Here is an 18,543-nt window from a genome sequence, read left to right as displayed (position 1 = left end):
TTACTTCCTTCTTGGCTGTAAAATCGATGTTGACGTTGCGTAATTTTGACAATGTTACGCAATATTGAACGGCTTTCACCACAGATTATTACTTGCCAATCTTCAACTACGCAACTTTCTCCAAATACAAATTGTGGTCACTGTTTTTTCAACCATCGAAATTATCGCAGTGACGCTATTTTGATTTTGCACTGTGTTTGATTTTGACGAACGGGATTTTATGCACCAATTATTTCTGTTACCAAACTTCATATTTACCCATTCTCTACCCAGGTGGACAGTTTAATGTTATTAAAAGTTGGTGGGCTATTTTTTTTTTTTTCTTGTATTTTCCTTTTTTGAGTAGTGCGTTGTCACCAATGCTATTTTTGTTCGCATCCAACATGGCTGACTCCATAGTCTGATCCCACATCACTTTATTCTGGGCAATTAAATCAATGTTTGCGTCTCGTAACTTTGATAACGTTACGAAATATTGAACTATTGTCCTTGTAGATTCTACATGTCAAACTTTAGCTACATAACTATCCCAAAATAAAAATTGTGGTTACTGGTTTCGAAATTTTAGCAGTGTTGAATTTTTCCCTATGACGAGTTCCGTAATTTTAAACTGCGCTAATTTACGTAAAACTAAAAATGTAAGAATGTTTTGACTTAGAACATCGGGAGCTTCGACAATTTATGTATTGGTGGACTATTTTTATTTTGTCTTTTTGTTTTACAATGCGTTATTTTAGGGTGTAACTTTGTTTGTTTACATGCAGTGGTATCTTGTATCAGATCGTCTTCAGAAAAACGGACATCTTCCAAACGTTAGCATCGTCGAACTCGATGTAATCTCCGTAAGATTTCCACATGGCTACAATTGCTAGTTTGTTTTGATTCTGAATGACCTCCACAAAACTAACTGCGCAAGCGCAAATCTGCATGCCGCTCTGCATGCTGGGATTTTTTGAAAACTATCACTGCTTATCATAGGTGTGAATAATCTGTTTACCCGTACGGGGATAGAGACAAAAGATGGTCTGTCGTTGCCAGACCGGTGATAGAAGGACTGTGACCAGTCTAATCAACATAATTTACAAAAGACAAGAACAAATGCATGATGATAATAGAAAACAAAAAACAAATGAATAAGCTATGCACATATGGACTAATAAAAAAGAATTGCCAAATTAACAAATGCAAAACTCAGAGCAGCATTAACGAAATTAAGAATTTACGCCCATAATTTAGAAATAGAGAAAGGATGATACAAAAAAATAGCATGCAGTGGTAAAAAGTGCACTGCTTGTGACCAAAATGAGATTGAAGATGAAATGCACTTCTTTCTGAAATGCAATGACAGGACTGAAATGTTGAAGGAAAATAAATTAAGTACATTGCAACAACACAAATATTAATAAATTGATAACAATGCTATAAAGCAATAATCCCCCCCCCCCCCAAAAAAAAAACTAGCAAGCTACATCTATAACCGTTTCAGTGCCAGAGAAAATCATTTAAAAAAACTACCAGCTGCCCCTAAATAAACAATTTGTTTTTAATTCTTTTCTATTTTTCTATTTTAGCACTTCAAGTTTTGCTACTTTCTCAGTTCTTCATCGTTATTGTAATTTTCTTTTTTCCCGAGTCAATATCCAAATAAGGATAAGATTATGCAATAAAGATTATTATTATTTCTCGCCTAAATTTCGGTGCCACATTTTAAACATTTCTTTGTTAATTTTGAACCAAATATTCTAAATATACCATTTTTCGATCACATCAAAATCTTTTTATGTGCGAAATGACAAAGGTCAAATGCAAAAATATTTTAAGGGTATTTCCATGTTTTATAGTAATATGTTTTGCACATTTGATGAAGGTCAATTTCAACAGAATAAGGGTATCTCGGTGCCATTTGAAACATTGGCATTTCTACATTAAAAATAGGAATTTAAGTTCAAAATCAAGATCAAATTTGTTGGCAGACATTTGGTCTGTGCCTTCCACACTATGCATGATATCACAGTGAACGGAAAATCGTCTACTGTCAAATGACTAATTTTCACTGGGTTAAAATTTCACTGATTTACCATTTCAGGCATATTCAGTTGGTTTTAAATTCACGGTTTTATCATTTAGATAATGTGTTCTATGCTCAAGTTTACATATTCACTGGGTTTTAATTTAGTGCATTTTCCAGTCAGTAAAATAAGCAAAATTAAAACCCAGTGAATAATTAATCCTTTTACAGTATTTCCTACAACTTACAAGCTGCAGAACTTGATCAAAACTTTTGAAAAAAAAATATGAAAACAATTATGCAGGCTGACTTTGGTGGATTATAGCAATTATAATATTAATAATAATAACTTTATTGCGCAACTTAATCATCTGTGGGTTTAGTAATTAAAAAATTATTACAAAAGACAAATAAAATAAGACACACTAAAATTAAAATACATTGAAATTCAACAAAAGAAGGAAATAAAAATTAGAAAATGTCTGAAAAATTGATTAAACAGCGCAAGGTTCTCCCAGACCACAGTTACATATTTAACTTTGGAAAATGGTATTTTTTAAATAATATGACAAAGCCATATTATTTCCCATTATTCTCACGAAGCTTTCCATTCTAGACAACTCATTAATTTTTATTTTAAAATACTTCAAGACATGTTTTCTCTCTACTTCATAGAAATTGCAATCTAAGATGAAATGCATTTCATCTTCAATTTGATCTGAATTGCATTTTTTGCAAGTTCTTTCATTTTCTGGGGTTTTTGGTTTACTCTTTCTTCCCAATGCAATTCCAAGTTTGTATATGTCGCCTCTGGAAACTACTACCTGTAAAATTGAATTCTTTATATTTATGTTTCTGAATTACTTCCTCCTCTCTTTGGTATAAACATACATGTATTATATAAAAGTATGGTGAACAAGGTTTAACCAACTAATCCACCAGACCAGGCCAGTACCTCTACAAACTTTGATTGTCCCCAAAACATGTGATTGTTCTTGTGAATCACATGAAATATGAACATTTTCAATCAGTTTTACTCCATATGAACCAGCGACTATAGATTGGGTCTAAACAATGCAAATTGAGTAAAAACATAGTTGTGTCATCTGCATTGACAATTATTGCAAAATTTGTGATAATTTAAATGATCTGGCATCAAAAACAATAGAAAAAGTAACATCAGCACTCCATCCAAAATATTCAAATGTTTCTTTATATCATACATCACCAACATTGACACGGTCCCAGTTATTGACGTCACATTCACACACTTTCCTTTGTTTACGTTAGATCTAGAATCTTGTTACTTACGTAAATGTTTGTACAGCACAATTTTTTTTTTCTCCCATTAAATTATTAAAATGAACAGAAAAAAGAGAATATCACAAGAATACTACAAAATATGCATTCAAGCAGTGCGAGTCGTATTGACCTCTTTGATACATCGGTCGATATGAGGACTGTACTGCCTTCGTGCTTATAAAGCACATTCACTTCCGATTTTTATTGATCGATGTTATGTTTTATTTTAATCAGATCGTCCAGTCACATACTTGTATAATACATTACACTATTATGAGAGGAATCTTCGGGACCGGCCGCTGTTAAAGAGGAAACTTGTTGCCGCTATTATTGGATCACTCAAGGATATAAGGCCCCCTGGATGGTAGGATATTCTAGATTACATGTTCAAAGTTTATTTGAAACTTAACATTTGTTTTGACTAACTTCTAATGTACTGCTCACATCATGTTTAAGAAACTCACCATTTGAATGTCACCTTTTGTTACTTTCACAAAATAAGGAGGGAGGTGTCTGCCATTGGTGGTGCAATATTTTGTTTACGCATGCAGATCCACTTTTTTTTATGTTTTATAAGAAAAAAATCTTACTTAAAAATATGTAAAAATGGTAAAAGTATAGGATTTCGAAAAGTTAAATCTCATCAGAAAAGGCAATACTAGTACAATGTATAATGTCCTGTTTTTTTATCCACAGGTGTGTAAGTGCTGATTATCTAAAGTTTATTGCTAAACCAGTAGAAGAAATAAGCTGGACTCCGGACCATACTTACTATTACAGATTAGTTGGCAAATTGGTGGATAATATCCTTTTACCTTCCTGAATGTCAGGATCTTGGCTTTAGGCATTTATAGATGGCCATCTTTTATTTGTCCGGAGTCGTATCTCAGAATCCTTTGGACTGATTTCGTTCATTCTTTGCATGTGCCTAGTACTTTATGTGGGACATATGCACATGCAGTGGTTTAGCGATTTGATTCAAAATAGCCGACTGGCAGTCATCTTGTTTTTTGAAAATGTTGTATTTTGGACATGCTTTGTCAGTTTTCATTCAAATTTGGTACATAGATTATACATGTTATGATACATGTTCCCGACCGTCCATCCGTGCATCTGTCCATCCGTCCGCGCGTTAGTCAGTCCGTCCAGAGTCATATTTCAGAATCCTTTGGACCGATTCCGTTCATTCTTTGCATGTGCCTAGTACTTTATGTGGGACATATGCACATGTAGTGGTTTAACGATTCGATTCTAAATGGCCGACTGGCAGCCATCTTGTTTTTTGAAAATGTCGTATTTTTTACATGTTTTGTCAGTTTTCATTGAAATTTGGTACATAGATTATACATGTTAGGATACATGTCCATGACAATTTCTTTTGCAATTGGGTCAAAGTTGGCCGACTAGCAGGCATCTTGTTTTGTTTTTTATGTTTGGTATCTTGGACATGCTTTGTCAGTTTTCATTCAAATTTGGCACATATTTTATACATGTTAGGATACATGTCCAGGACAATTTGTTTCAAAATCGGATCAAGGATGGTCGATTGACAGCCATCTGACTTTTTGGCCTTACTACTATATTTCCAAGATTTATGTACCATTTTCATTCGTATTTGGCAAATACATCATACATGTCAGTTTGTTTCATAATCAGATCAAAGATGGCTGAATAACGGCTGTTTTTATTTTTGGCAATATTACTATATCTCTGTCACCCATGTATCATTTTCATTGATATTTAGCATGTCATAAATGGATACATGTACATATCAATTCAATTTGCAATTTGATCAAATATGGCCAACTGGCGGCCATCTTGTTTGTTTAAAATGTGATAACTTGGACATGCTTTCACTTTTGATCTATGTTTTTCTTTGCTGTCTTAAACCGAAGGGGTCATCATGCAACACGTGTTCGAATTTGATGTGAATAAATAATCTGTTGTATATGCCACTTGTGACTCAAGTTTCAAGGACACGCACGGGACAACCCCTCCGCTTTAATATGACGAGCACAAAGAGACCTTTCAAAAATTTAACGGGGACTGTGTCATTTTCAATGACTTGTTATTATACAACTTTTGCCTTCTCATAGTAATAATTTAATGACACATAACAGCCCGAAATGGCAATGAAAACATCACATGCTGATAGAGCTTCAAAAATTAAGACAAATTAGACATAAGCGTGAAACACAAGACATTCGAAAGCGTTCGTTTCAAACATGTTCATAAAGCATTTTAAGGACGGGTAAATTCTATTGTTTACACTGTCAGATGTACAATAATAACTTGTATATAACCTACATGTATAATATCAAATAACTTCTCACATAATAGTTTATTCCTTGACTAATTGTACTGATATCCAGTAAAGCAGCCGCACCGGACATAGACTGGCGATTCAATGAATTTCCGAACCCGGCTGCCCATGCATTACACACTATATGTGTTGAGCTAATGTCATTACCTGTCAGCGGTAGAAATGTTGGAAATTCTATCATGGACGTGGTTCTGAAACAGTAAGGAGATTTCAGTTTTAAAATGCCGCAGCTAGTCTTTGTGCCACATCATGCTGAATTGTGTATAAAACACATGTAAACTACATCTTTTGAAAACTGCTACTCAAATAGATTTTTTAATATTGTGTATGTACGAACCTTGGATGGACTTCTATTGGATTAGTTCATTTTGTGACATTGGGGAACAATCTACTTATAGACCATTTTCCGCTCACTGCGAGAATCATGCGTTATGCGCGGAATCGATCATAAAAACAGGACAAACAAAGGTCATAGCGTCGCAGTGTCATCAAACATCATGTGGGATTCGACAAACACGAAAATATTTTTGGGGGCATTTCCATGCTTAATAATGTGCTGTACACATTTGATGATAGACAAGTGAGGGTATTCGAAAGCAATATTCCTCTGTCGAAGATCGGCCGATCGATGTGAGCTACGAAATAAAGAAATTCAAGCTCAAAATCAAATCGTTCGATTTTTGTGGCAGACGTTCAACGCATGTCTTTCATGCAACTCGCGAGATCTCGCAGTTGAACGGAAAATCACCTATTCACAGACACATCCTTGAATTGATGAATCCTGTCAATACTATTCTATTTAACATAGGAGTTGAGGCAATTATAATAGAATGCAAAGCGAAGGTTTTACCACTTTGTTTTCGCATTATCAAGTTTATGTAACTATGCATGCATCATTTATTTCGACCCTCAGATCTTTTTGGACATGTCCTTGGAGAAATAATGTGTGCAACTATAGTGCTGTAATTTTGATTTAAATGAGAGATATTTTCACTGTGGATTATGCTAAACTTGTTGCCGTTGGTGATGACCCAGAATATAAAGCATGTAATCTTGTATTTTTCCCTGAAACAGAAATAAGAAACAGTGAATTTTGTTTTCTTGGCTTTATAAATTATTGGTGGAAAGCAGTTGTATTACTTGAATACTTTTATTAATTTATTGCAGTCATACGATGATACCAAGACAGAATATAATGTGTTGGATGAATGCTATTGGATTAATTCTAACTTCACTGCCTGTAAGTAAAACTACTAATTTAAAAGAAATGTTTCTTACTAAAAGTGATGCAATTTATTTCTAAATTAGAATTTTAAGTTAAAAAAGCCACTTCTTTTCATGGAACTCAGGTATTTCTGTCATTTCGGAGCCAGACCTCAGTTGTGTATGGATGGATTTTGTTCAAACTTTGGACATACATTGGACATAAGCAGACCTTGATGCATGTCATTTTGTTTTTCAGATAGGATTCAAAACGGCCGACTGGTGGCCATTTTTAGCTTCGCTGTCATTGGAGATGACAGGCGGAACTGTTGGTATAGGTGATTGTCTGTCATCCAGCATTAACATTGTATTTTTAGCTTGATGCATAAAAACATGAAAAAAGTTTACAAAAAATCTCATGTCCATTTAATGGAAAAGTGAAGAACATGTTGACATAGTGAAAAATTTTAGTGAATCTCCTCAATTTCAATTCAAGTTCGACTTTGTGATTCATAATAATCATCTCAGTGTTTTTGTATCTTTTAGGAACCGTATTGGATATCACTTCATGAGAGAATTATAGAAACACTCAAGAGCAGCATTTTGAGCAGCATCAAAAGCGGAACTGCAACAGCCGGAATTGTTACACAGCCGTTAGTGATGTTTGATTTCTCAGCTCTGCATTCGTCGTTCAGTGAGATGGCATGTGCCTATTTGTTGGCACTGACCCACTCCGTCTGGCACCATTCTAATATCGGACAACTAACTTACCTACCAATGTAAGTCAATTCTCCTCTCTACCCACATGTCTGTCTGTCATGTTTTTAGGTGCTTCTATTGTAATGTTCATTATTGCAATTATGAGCTGTATAAACAGTACATTGATCGAATATAGCAATAAAGGTATATTCTCATAATTTGCTTACTATCCGCATCACCATAATGTGAAATATGTAATGATTTTAAAGCGGGGGTGTCGTCATTGTTTACAAACAAGCATCTACCCATGAGCCTTTGCATTTTTAGCGTGTGTTATCGTTGCTTGGGACTCAATTCCCGTGCATGCACAGGTGACGAACCTCCTGCTATAAATATGCTGATTTTATGTGATATAGTTGAGAATTCACTCAGATGAACATTTGTCCGAATTACTTATCAATTCAAACAATCAGATGAGTAGCCACACCAATAGCCAACATTTGGATTCACAAAATTTACGACTGTCAACTATTTCACGTATTGTACTTATCTGATCATAAGCCCAGGGGCCTCAACATGTAAAATCAAGGAATATAAGGGGTGGGCTTATACTCACCACAACCTCAGAAAAGATTATTTTGCTTAACATTTTTACCATCTTACAACCCACGAATTATTATCCAAATTTCATATTTAAAATCTTTATATTGTTCGAAAGTACAATTTATTGGAAATAAGTTCTGGGTATTCTAACAACAGAAGACGCAACACAGAAGTTATTTACCGCAATATTAAAATGCCATCTGTTACACTGATTTTGACGAAAAAACCGTGATTTTTTCCCCTAAAAACTGGTGACTCACAATTTTTGAAAAGGTAAATTGAATGTGTATTTAAGTATTTAAACACCTTTCACGGTCGCCAACAGGTCACGTTGAAGAATAGTTGACTCGTTCACACCCTATTCACGATAGTCTCAATGGACTGATTATTCGGAAAAGTTAAACGATGTCCAATGACCAGATCATGGCAAATGTGATATCCCAGAGTTCAATGCGTTTTGTACCATCCAATATACACTTTATCTCCGCAAGAGGGCACAATTTCAAATTGAAAGAAAAACTGGCATACACGCTATTACCATTCTATGACCTCAATTGACCCACCAGCCTCATTCCCAACTTGATACTGGAATTCTCATTTTTTTGATGTATTTAAAGTTTTTTACCCGGATCGTTTTAACCATTTCAATAAATAGTTATAGACTATAATTGATTATGCGAAATTACTGCATTTTTGGTGGTTTTTGGCCTACTCCTCTCTCTGTTATGTTAGAATTACCGCGAGAGTGCCTCCTATGGATTGTCAACATGGCAGCTCACAAAGTTACGTTCGGTAAGTCCTTTTTTTTTACGTTTTACACACAAAAAAAGCAATTTTTAGAAAATAACGTTCGATTTCTTCAATTGTTGGCGCCTTTTTTGTTGCAAAAATGCTGGTCGTGAAAATGAAAAACGTAATTTTGTTGGAGATTTAGAGAGCTTTACAACGATATGTAGATCGACCATATACACGTTATGTCCCTCATAGGAGTAGTGAATAAAGTGTCATAATGTATTTTGTCATTAATTTGCATACCATATATTCACTATTGAGATAATATATACACTATTGAGATACTATGGGTATAGGGATAAAATGAACATTTTCCATGTATCTGTTTTTGATACCAATGCATTTCATTCGTTTCTCTCAATATTATTTTCTGACATATTATTCATAATAAATTATGTAATATTAAAGTGAGAATATACTAAATATAGTTAATAACAAATGATTTTCAAAAAAAATGTGCCACGCCCCCTCCACTTGCCCCATTTCTCCAGTAAACGTGACACACATTGATGTGTTTGAAGTTGAAGAATTAATACCTAGAAAATAGTGTCATTACAAATTTGACAATTTAGGCTGACTTTAGAATAGTTTTACCAAGTGTAAATAATAATTTATTATTATGACAGATTTTTTATATTAAATATTGAGATTAGTTTAATAACAAATGATTTTCAAAGAAAATGTGCCAGGCCCCCTCCACATGCCCCATTTTTTACAGTCAAAGACTTCATGGAAAATAGTGTCATTACAAATTTGACAATTTAGGCTGACTTCGGAATAGTTTTACCAAGTGTAAATAATAATTATTATGACAGATTTTTGATATTAAATATTGAGATTAGTAATGCATCTTGTGTTTTGTTTCAGATCTTTTGTGCTGAACTTACCATGGACAGTTTGCATGTGACGAGTGATACCTGGTTTGATTTTATATACAACATGGAGATGTGATGCATATAGTGTGCATTTGTATTCCTTGTGTGTGCCAAATAAAATTTCAAAATGTGATTCAGCAGAATCCAACAAATTCACTTCAATGTGTTCAGTGTATTTAATTTCAAATGCTAGTGAAGCTGCTTCAAGTTTCTTATCAAGTTTGTTAAGATCATCCTTTTTAGTAACTTGAAGTAACTTTGCTGAATATTTGCTTCATTAACTTCAACCTTGGTATCAAATTGGTCGACCAGTTTTGTTTCATATTGCTTCATATCATGTTTTTGATCTTCAGATAACTTTGCAAACTTTTGTATAAATTCCAGTTGTTGGTCGATCTTTTGAGCCTCGTTGAAGAGCTTGTCAATTAGTTTACCCACGTTTCTCAATTTAGCATGAAGGTGATCCATAATGTATTCATTTATGGGGTCATACTTTATAAGAGGACGTTTACTCTGACCATTACTTTTTTCTTCTGCCCATGAATTCATATCCGCATAAGTGATAGACATATCCCATTCATGATTTGGATTGTGACATTTATGAACTGTAGCCAAACATAAATTGCAGAAAAAACTGGTATTCTTTCTCTGCAAGACCAAACTTTTATACTTTTCATCTCGTTCCAGTTTTCTACAGTATTTCATCCCCTTTATACTATGTTGGGCAAATTTTTCAGTGCATGCCAGGAAGAATATCAACTTCTATCAGTGCATCACTCTCTGTGGCATTTATAATGGCAAATGGAATGCAGCTTGCATCAGAAGACTGGATTTGGATTTCTCCATACTTCATTACCATTATATTTTATCAGACGTATAGCACCACTGATGGCAAATTGAAATTTTGGGACACTCCCTTGAAATCTTGGAAAGTGTCGCCACCCTCACCTACAACTATTTCTAACTTCTGTCTCTCATTTTCATCATCAAGGTCATAATCCAATTTCTTTTCAGTCAATATGTTGAGGACACTTCTCCAAACCAGGCCTTCAATATCATGAACAAACCAGCCCTTTTTATTTTGAGAGGCAGTTTCTGACACCATAGTGTGGAACCGTTTCAAATTATTTCACAAAGTGGTTAATTTGAGAATTCAATTTAACAGAAGGAGGCAGAATATCTGATGTGATGGCTTCCTTGAAAAATGATACAGATAATACTGATTTGGCAAATGTTTTATCTTTATTTAATCGTAATTGCCAAAGGGCACTCTCATCAAATCCAGACAACTTTTCACCTACTGCCTGGTGCTGATTTAAGATTTTACTGATGTAGGCTCGACTCTCAGTGGCTTTCTTAGAAATTGCTGATCTTTTCGTGCTAAATAGAACTGCAAGAGAGACTTCCAAATATTTCTTTGAATCATCCCATTCGTGACCCTTTAAATTTTCCAGCAAATTTCTCACCACTTGTCTTACTTGAGATGGCCCTTTTTGAATGATCAAATCGGAAAGTTGCCCTATTTCATTAGCAACGAGCGATCTCGCCTTCATCAGCTTAAATCTGTGAAAAGCACGGCTGGCAATAGAGCTTGCCGTCATTCCGATAACGAACAAATCATTCGACGCGATAGCATAAAATCGCCTACAAACCATTCGAAGTGAGCACATCGTTTTAACTTTCTCGAACTGTGAACTATAGTCATCACTGTCATTAAAAAAGCAACAAAACCCGAATATTCGAGTCAAAATCTCGGAAGAAAGATCAGAAAGCGAACGACTTTGTGTGCCGACGGACAACATCGAGTGAGCAGTTGAAGCCAATTTCCCACGTAATTTTGCAGCTAAACTTGCCTGCTTGACTCTTTTGGATACTCTTAGCATGATTGTGTAGGAATACGTCCAGAAAATGTGATATTGGTACAATAAATCGCACGATAAGCACATGGAAGGCTAACCTGGAAACAACTCAAGCGCTAAAAATGGTTTTTGCGCAGAACGATGCCAGAATTTCAGTTCTGCGCATAGCAATATGCGTTGGTACAGAACGTGTTGAATTCTGGGTAAAACCTCGTACCGTGCAGGTTTCATGACTTGATGTCCACATTTTTGGTGTTTCGAAAGCTACCACTCAAATAGATATGCATTATTTCAGTATTGCAACATCTGGGTTCATCCTGAGTGAATAACAGAATAGAAAGGGTGCAAAGCTATGTTGAGCATGTTCGCCACACACTCTGAAGTTAATGCAAGGTTTCTCATAAAAGCACGAACCAACTACCGTACCAATCACCATGTTTATGCAATGAAACGCATATTTACACGCATATTTTAATAAAAGTTGGTGACGCCCAGTAAAAACATGCTGGGCCTATAATGGGGGATGCCCTCAACTAGTTAAATGTCAAAAAATAGAGAGGTGAGCTTATACATGGGGAGTGGCTTATGATCGGGGAAGTACGGTAATACACCAATGGAGAATTATCTCCAAGTATGAATTATCTATGAAAATAGTCACGCATTAATTTTTGTCTTTCCAGGTTTTTCAAAGAACAAGTACGACCTTTGGTGGTGACTGAGGAGCAGTATTTGTTTGTTTGTCACATGATAGGTCCATTCCTCCAGAGATTTCACCAAGAAAGAACAAGATGCCTGATGGAGGTAAGACTTATGTTTTAGGGTTGAATCAATAAATCTGATGGGGAAGGTCTAACAAACATAAATTAGGGGGTAAATTGATGTCATAAAACTAAACTAAAAAGTAAATGTGTCTGAAATGGAGTTGTACTTACTATATGCCACTCCACTAAGTATACTGTTAGTAATATCTAATTACCCATTCATATTTATGCAAATAACTGACCACCACAATTGTGTGTAGTTATGATCACAATTGATCATGAAGAAATAAAATACTCGCAAGAATGTGTGTCATTCATGCAATCTGCATCTGATTGAAAATTCCAAAGAAAATTTCATTATCCGGCTGCCACCCTAAAGTGAACATTTCATTATGGCTGCCACCCTAAGTCAACATTTAATTATGGCTGCCACCCTAAGTCAACATTTAATTATGGCTGCCACCCTAAGTCAACATTTAATTATGGCTGCCACCCTAAGTCAACATTTAATTATGGCTGCCACCCTAAGTCAACATTTAATTATGGCTGCCACCCTAAGTCAACATTTAATTATGGCTGCCACCCTAAGTCAACATTTAATTATGACTGCCACCCTAAGTCAACATTTAATTATGGCTGCCACCCTAAGTCAACATTTAATTATGGCTGCCACCCTAAAGTAAACATTTTATTATGGCTGCCACCCTAAGTCAACATTTAATTATGGCTGCCATCCTAAGTCAACATTTAATTATGGCTGCCACCCTAAGTCAACATTTAATTATGGCTGCCACCCTAATTCAACATTTAATTATGGCTGCCACCCTAAGTCAACATTTAATTATGGCTGCCACCCTAAGTCAACATTTTATTATGGCTGCCACCCTAAGTCAACATTTAATTATGGCTGCCACCCTAAAGTCAACATGTCATTATGGTTGCCACCCTAAAATGAATATTTCATTATGGCTGCCACCCTAAAGTAAACATTTTATTATGGCTGCCACCCTAAGTCAACATTTAATTATGGCTGCCACCCTAAAATCAACATGTCATTATGGTTGCCACCCTAAAATGAATATTTCATTATGGCTGCCACCCTAAAGTCAACATGTCATTATGGTTGCCACCTCAAAGTGAACATTTCATTATGGTTGCCACCCTAAAATGGATATTTCATTATGGCTGCCACCCTAAAGTCAACATGTCATTATGGTTGCCACCGTAAAGTGAATATTTCATTATGGCTGCCACCCTAAAGTAAACATTTTATTATGGCTGCCACCCTAAAGTGAACATTTCATTATGGCTGCCACCCTAAAGTGAACATTTCATTATGGCTGCCACCCTAAAGTGAACATTTCATTATGGCTGCCACCCTAAAGTGAACATTTCATTATGGCTGCCACCCTAAAGTGAACATTTCATTATGGCTGCCACCCTAAAGTGAACATTTCATTATGGCTGCCACCCTAAAGTGAATATTTCATTATGGCTGCCACCATAAAGTGAACATTTCATTATGGCTCTCCACTCTGAAGTGAACATTTCATTATGGCTGCCACCCTAAAGTGAACATTTCATTATGGCTGCCACCATAAAGTGAACATTTCATTATGGCTGCCACCATAAAGTGAATATTTCATTATGGCTGCCACCCTAAAGTGAATATTTCATTATGGCTGCCACCATAAACTGAATTTTTCAATATGGCTGCCACCATAAAGTGAATATTTCATTATGGCTGCCACGCTAAAGTGAATATTTCATTATGGCTGCCACCATAAAGTGAACATTTCATTATGGCTCTCCACTCTGAAGTGAACATTTCATTATGGCTGCCACCCTAAAGTGAATATTTCATTATGGCTGCCACCATAAAGTGAACATTTCATTATGGCTGCCACCCTAAAGTGAATATTTCATTATGGCTGCCACCATAAAGTGAACATTTCATTATGGCTGCCACCATAAAGTTAACATTTCATTATGGCTGCTACCCTAAAGTGAACATTTCATTATGGCTGCCACCCTAAAGTGAACATTTTATTATGGCTGCCACCTTAAAGTGAACATTTCATTATGGCTGCCACCCTAAAGTGAACATTTCATTATGGCTGCCACCCTAAAGTGAACATTTAATGGCTGCCACCATAAAGTGAACATTTCATTATGGCTGCCACCATAAAGTGCATACTGTGGAATACTTTATTTTCGCTGGAATTAATTTTCGCTGAAAAAGTTTTTTGGGCATTTTGTATGGAATTTATTTTCACTGATTATTGATGAGTTTAATGTGAAATATAGGAAAAAAAGTATATTCGCTGGATTTTATTTTCACGGAATCATCCCTTCAGCGAAAATAGCGAAAATAAATTCCAAGCGAAAATAAAGTATTCTACAGTATTTCATTATGGCTGCCACCATAAAGTAAACTTTTCAATATGGTTGCCAACAGTCGAGATATGGCTGGAACCAACAGCAGCAATTCCTAAATGGCAAATCAGTTAAACCATATCACAGAAATACATAAACTGTGACAGCATTCTTCCCCTATTCCTAATTAACTTTATTTTCTTTCATCTAGTTGACTACAGAGTTGTATGAGATGTTAGAGCAAGTAGACAGAAACTCTTCACATATCAACAACATGGATCCTATATGCGATTTCTTGTATCCTTTCCATTATATTATTGTATTGGCTGAAATCATGCATGTTTTGGAGTTCTGAGATGATTGTTATATGCATTATTTTTGTTGTCTTCTTATTACAGTTGTTGAATAGTTGCTGCAATTCCAATCTCTATATCTTATTTAGGGACTAGAATCAGAACCAACAATAGATGAAAAAATGTCAAAGGTACAAATAAAATTGACATAGCTAATATATGTGGGAGGAAGTATGGTTAATAGGCTAATTATGGCAAATATTGTTGATTTAGTTAATATAGTTGATATGGTTTATATGCCAATTTTGGCAAATATGGTTTATATGTTTAATATGTCAAGTATATAGTGACATGGTTGATATGACAACAATTGTTGACATGCCAATAAAGACAAATGTAGTTAATATTATATTTGGTTAATATGGTTGATAGGATTACTTATAATATAGTAAATATGGCAGATTTGTTTTATATAAATAATTCAGCTGACAAATTATTTTTAGATAGACACTATCTTTTAGTCAAATACTTTAATAATGGAACTTAAGTATGTTTGTTTGATATATCTTAACTCTAGTGAAGATATCATGTTAAATACATGTTAACTGGTGATGGCGTGAAGAACGAAGCTGAGAAATGTATCAAGAATATGAAAGATCCAATGCAGTCACGATTGAAGTTTATAACACACATCAGTAAAACAGTGGAACAACATCAAGCACAGCAACAACCATTGCAACAGCAGGTACAGCAGCAGGTACAGCAACAGGTACAACAGCAGGTACAACATCAAGTACAGCAGCAAGTACAGCAGCAAGTACAACATCAAGTACAGCAGCAGCAGCAGCAACAGCAACAAATGCAGCAACAGATGCAGCATCAGCAACAGCATCCTTGACTCGTTAAACTACAATTATAGTATTTTTAGTCCCCGTTTGAACGCAGTCCGGAAACAGGGACTTATGTTTTGACCTTCGTGCGTCCGGACCTGTATCTTAGAAATGCCTGTACCAATCACATTCAAACTTCACAAATACATCATACATGACATTATACATACTCACATCAATTTGTTTTACAATCTGATTCAAGATGGCTGAATGGCAGCCATTTTTGTACCGAAAAATCATGAAAATTAAGCATTTCTCAGCTGTTTACAGATGGATTTTGTTCAAACTTGGTATATACATTGGACATTGTAAGACCATGATGCACATCATTTTGTTTTTCAGATAAAATTCAAAATCGCCGACTGGCAGCCATTTTGTTTTAATGAATGTGGTTCTAGTGGCATATCTCTGACTTACTTTGACTGATTATATTCATTATACATCATGTCATAGATATACAGATATACTGGTTTGACGATCTTATTACAAATGGCTGAATGGTGGCCATTTTTGTGCTAAAAAATCATCAAATATCAAGCATTTGTGGATGGATTTCGTTCATACCTATAACTGAAACAACATTTGTAGTAGTATATGTACAGTAGTAGTTGTTAATCAGCAGCACCAACACTAAAACTGAAAGGTCATATCCATTGTTTAACATATTGGAGGCCACATACATTTTTCTATGCACGTTCTGAGCAGTAGATAAGTGAAACAGCAATCCAATGTGTGTCACACGCAACGTAATATTACCGTAATTGGTATAGTACAGGTGTGATGGTCCAAATACCAAAATGGCAACAGTAACAGAAAGACTTCCCTGGCGGCGATGATAAAATACGAACACAGAGCCAACAGATGAGGTTTCAACTGGTACTGGTATTATTATACTCTGCAAACATCAAGTACAATAACGCGGTAAAACTCCACTACTCCAATAACTAGATACTTAAACTCCAATACAATTCAACAAGATCTCCGATCTGATCTCAGTGCTGAACAACTCCCCTATATACAATGTATACCCACACTGTCTATAAATAGACCATTACATCAGCATACATAATGAGTCTGGAACTTACTACAAATTTCTAGAATGTTCCATTACCTTCTATTGCCTCCTACAGTGTTCTATTACCTATTCAACCAGTTTCTAAAAATTCCACCCAGACACAGTATGGTTCTAGAACATTCTCAGTCACACGGAAGTGGTAAACAAGTCGTATGCGACAATGTGCCAATTGAGATTTCCCTTTTTTTTTAAAATAATTATCGCTAAAATGTAGTGATACATTAAAATGACCATGTGCCCCTTATCATGTATGGCCCGGCCAACCTTCCCTTCAATCATTTGCTATTCAAAGTGTAAGGTCTCTAAATCCAGCAATATTTTTTTTGCTGATGAGTTAGGCTTATTCCAGAAAGTAGTGTACTCGATACAGTATTATAAAATAAGTTCAAGGGAAATAAAACAATTTTTGTTACTTAATTTGTGTACCATGTGATTTCCCCAAATGTTTGTTTGTATTGTGTAGTCAACTTTTTAGCTCCGCTGTTGACAAAGTGGAGCTGTTCATATTACTGATTGTCCGTCGTTGTCGTCAACTTTACAATTTCAACTTCTTCTTCGAAACCGCAAGTCAGAATTTTTTCAAATTTGATATGCAAGTACCTTGGATGGTTCTTTCTCAGATTTGTTCATTTCATGTCAAAATCTCAAATTCTCTAATTTTGATGAATATTTTTGGTAAAAAGTGATATTTTCAACTTCTTGTTAAAAAAGGCAAGTCCTATTGCTTTGATATTACATATATAGGTCCTACATGTGGACCTCTCTCAGATTTGTTCATTTTGTAATGATATCTCCAATTATCTAATTTTGATGATTATTTTTGGTGAAAAGTGATATTTTTGAATTCTTGTTGAAAACAGCAAGTCCCATTGCTTTGATACTATACATATTGTTCATTTTCTAATGATATCTTCTGTTCTTTAATTGAAATGTGCATTGCTAACAGCGGAGCTATCTCGGCCGACAGGCTGCTTGTTACATTTTTATTTTGGTTAAAACAAGATCTTGAAATACCTCCCTCAAACTACAACACCGGACCCCTTCTTTCTATAGACATTCTAAGGCATTGTCACCTCATCTTAATTGAGGGTTGTAACAAGCATCAGGTTGCGAAGCTACCATAGGAGGAGTTACAGCGACGGCCTGAATCAGGCTTCTCACCACAGCGCTTTGCCTGATTAATGTAGTTGTTAACGTTAGAGCGGCATTTGTCTTGGTGACAACTGATTGGAGAAGTGCCAAACACGTGTTGGTACTCTATCATGCCAAAAACGTTCCGAAAACAAAACAACGCTAATGATTGGCGCATACAAATGAAACATAACACTGTCATTCCATATTAGGAATGACACGCGACTAACACGAGACAGAACTTTGATGGGAATTTTAGAGGTAAGCAGACAAAGTATCATGAGAACCCAATTGGAAACAATGTAACGAACGTTTGGAGATAGGGTCACGGTTGCTACAGAAACCGATCTAGT

At 35.4% G+C, this 18,543-nt stretch overlaps 1 protein-coding gene and 1 long non-coding RNA gene across 2 annotated transcripts in view; both read left to right on the top strand.

Annotated features, from left to right (window-relative positions):
- LOC102801734 (mediator of RNA polymerase II transcription subunit 23-like) overlaps positions 1 to 17,476 on the top strand; it is a 56,921-nt gene extending 39,445 nt beyond the window's left edge. Inside the window, exons 26-33 of the mRNA XM_085493174.1 lie at positions 3,545 to 3,674; positions 4,007 to 4,113; positions 5,673 to 5,832; positions 6,801 to 6,873; positions 7,383 to 7,615; positions 12,345 to 12,465; positions 15,013 to 15,098; positions 15,677 to 17,476. Of these exons, the coding sequence (XP_085349300.1) occupies positions 3,545 to 3,674; positions 4,007 to 4,113; positions 5,673 to 5,832; positions 6,801 to 6,873; positions 7,383 to 7,615; positions 12,345 to 12,465; positions 15,013 to 15,098; positions 15,677 to 15,992 (1,226 nt within the window). The 3' untranslated portion in view covers positions 15,993 to 17,476. The remainder of the gene's footprint in view (positions 1 to 3,544; positions 3,675 to 4,006; positions 4,114 to 5,672; positions 5,833 to 6,800; positions 6,874 to 7,382; positions 7,616 to 12,344; positions 12,466 to 15,012; positions 15,099 to 15,676) is intronic.
- LOC146732002 (uncharacterized) lies at positions 8,674 to 9,961 on the top strand. Its single transcript, XR_014927049.1, has 2 exons — positions 8,674 to 8,930; positions 9,798 to 9,961. It is a non-coding gene; the product is annotated as an uncharacterized LOC146732002 (long non-coding RNA).
- Positions 17,477 to 18,543: the final 1,067 nt, after the last annotated feature.

The sequence above is a fragment of the Saccoglossus kowalevskii genome, chromosome 18 (genome assembly GCF_978046115.1).
Source record: "Saccoglossus kowalevskii chromosome 18, keSacKowa6.1, whole genome shotgun sequence".
Lineage (NCBI taxonomy): Eukaryota > Metazoa > Hemichordata > Enteropneusta > Harrimaniidae > Saccoglossus > Saccoglossus kowalevskii.
This window is presented reverse-complemented; position numbering and strand designations above follow the sequence as displayed.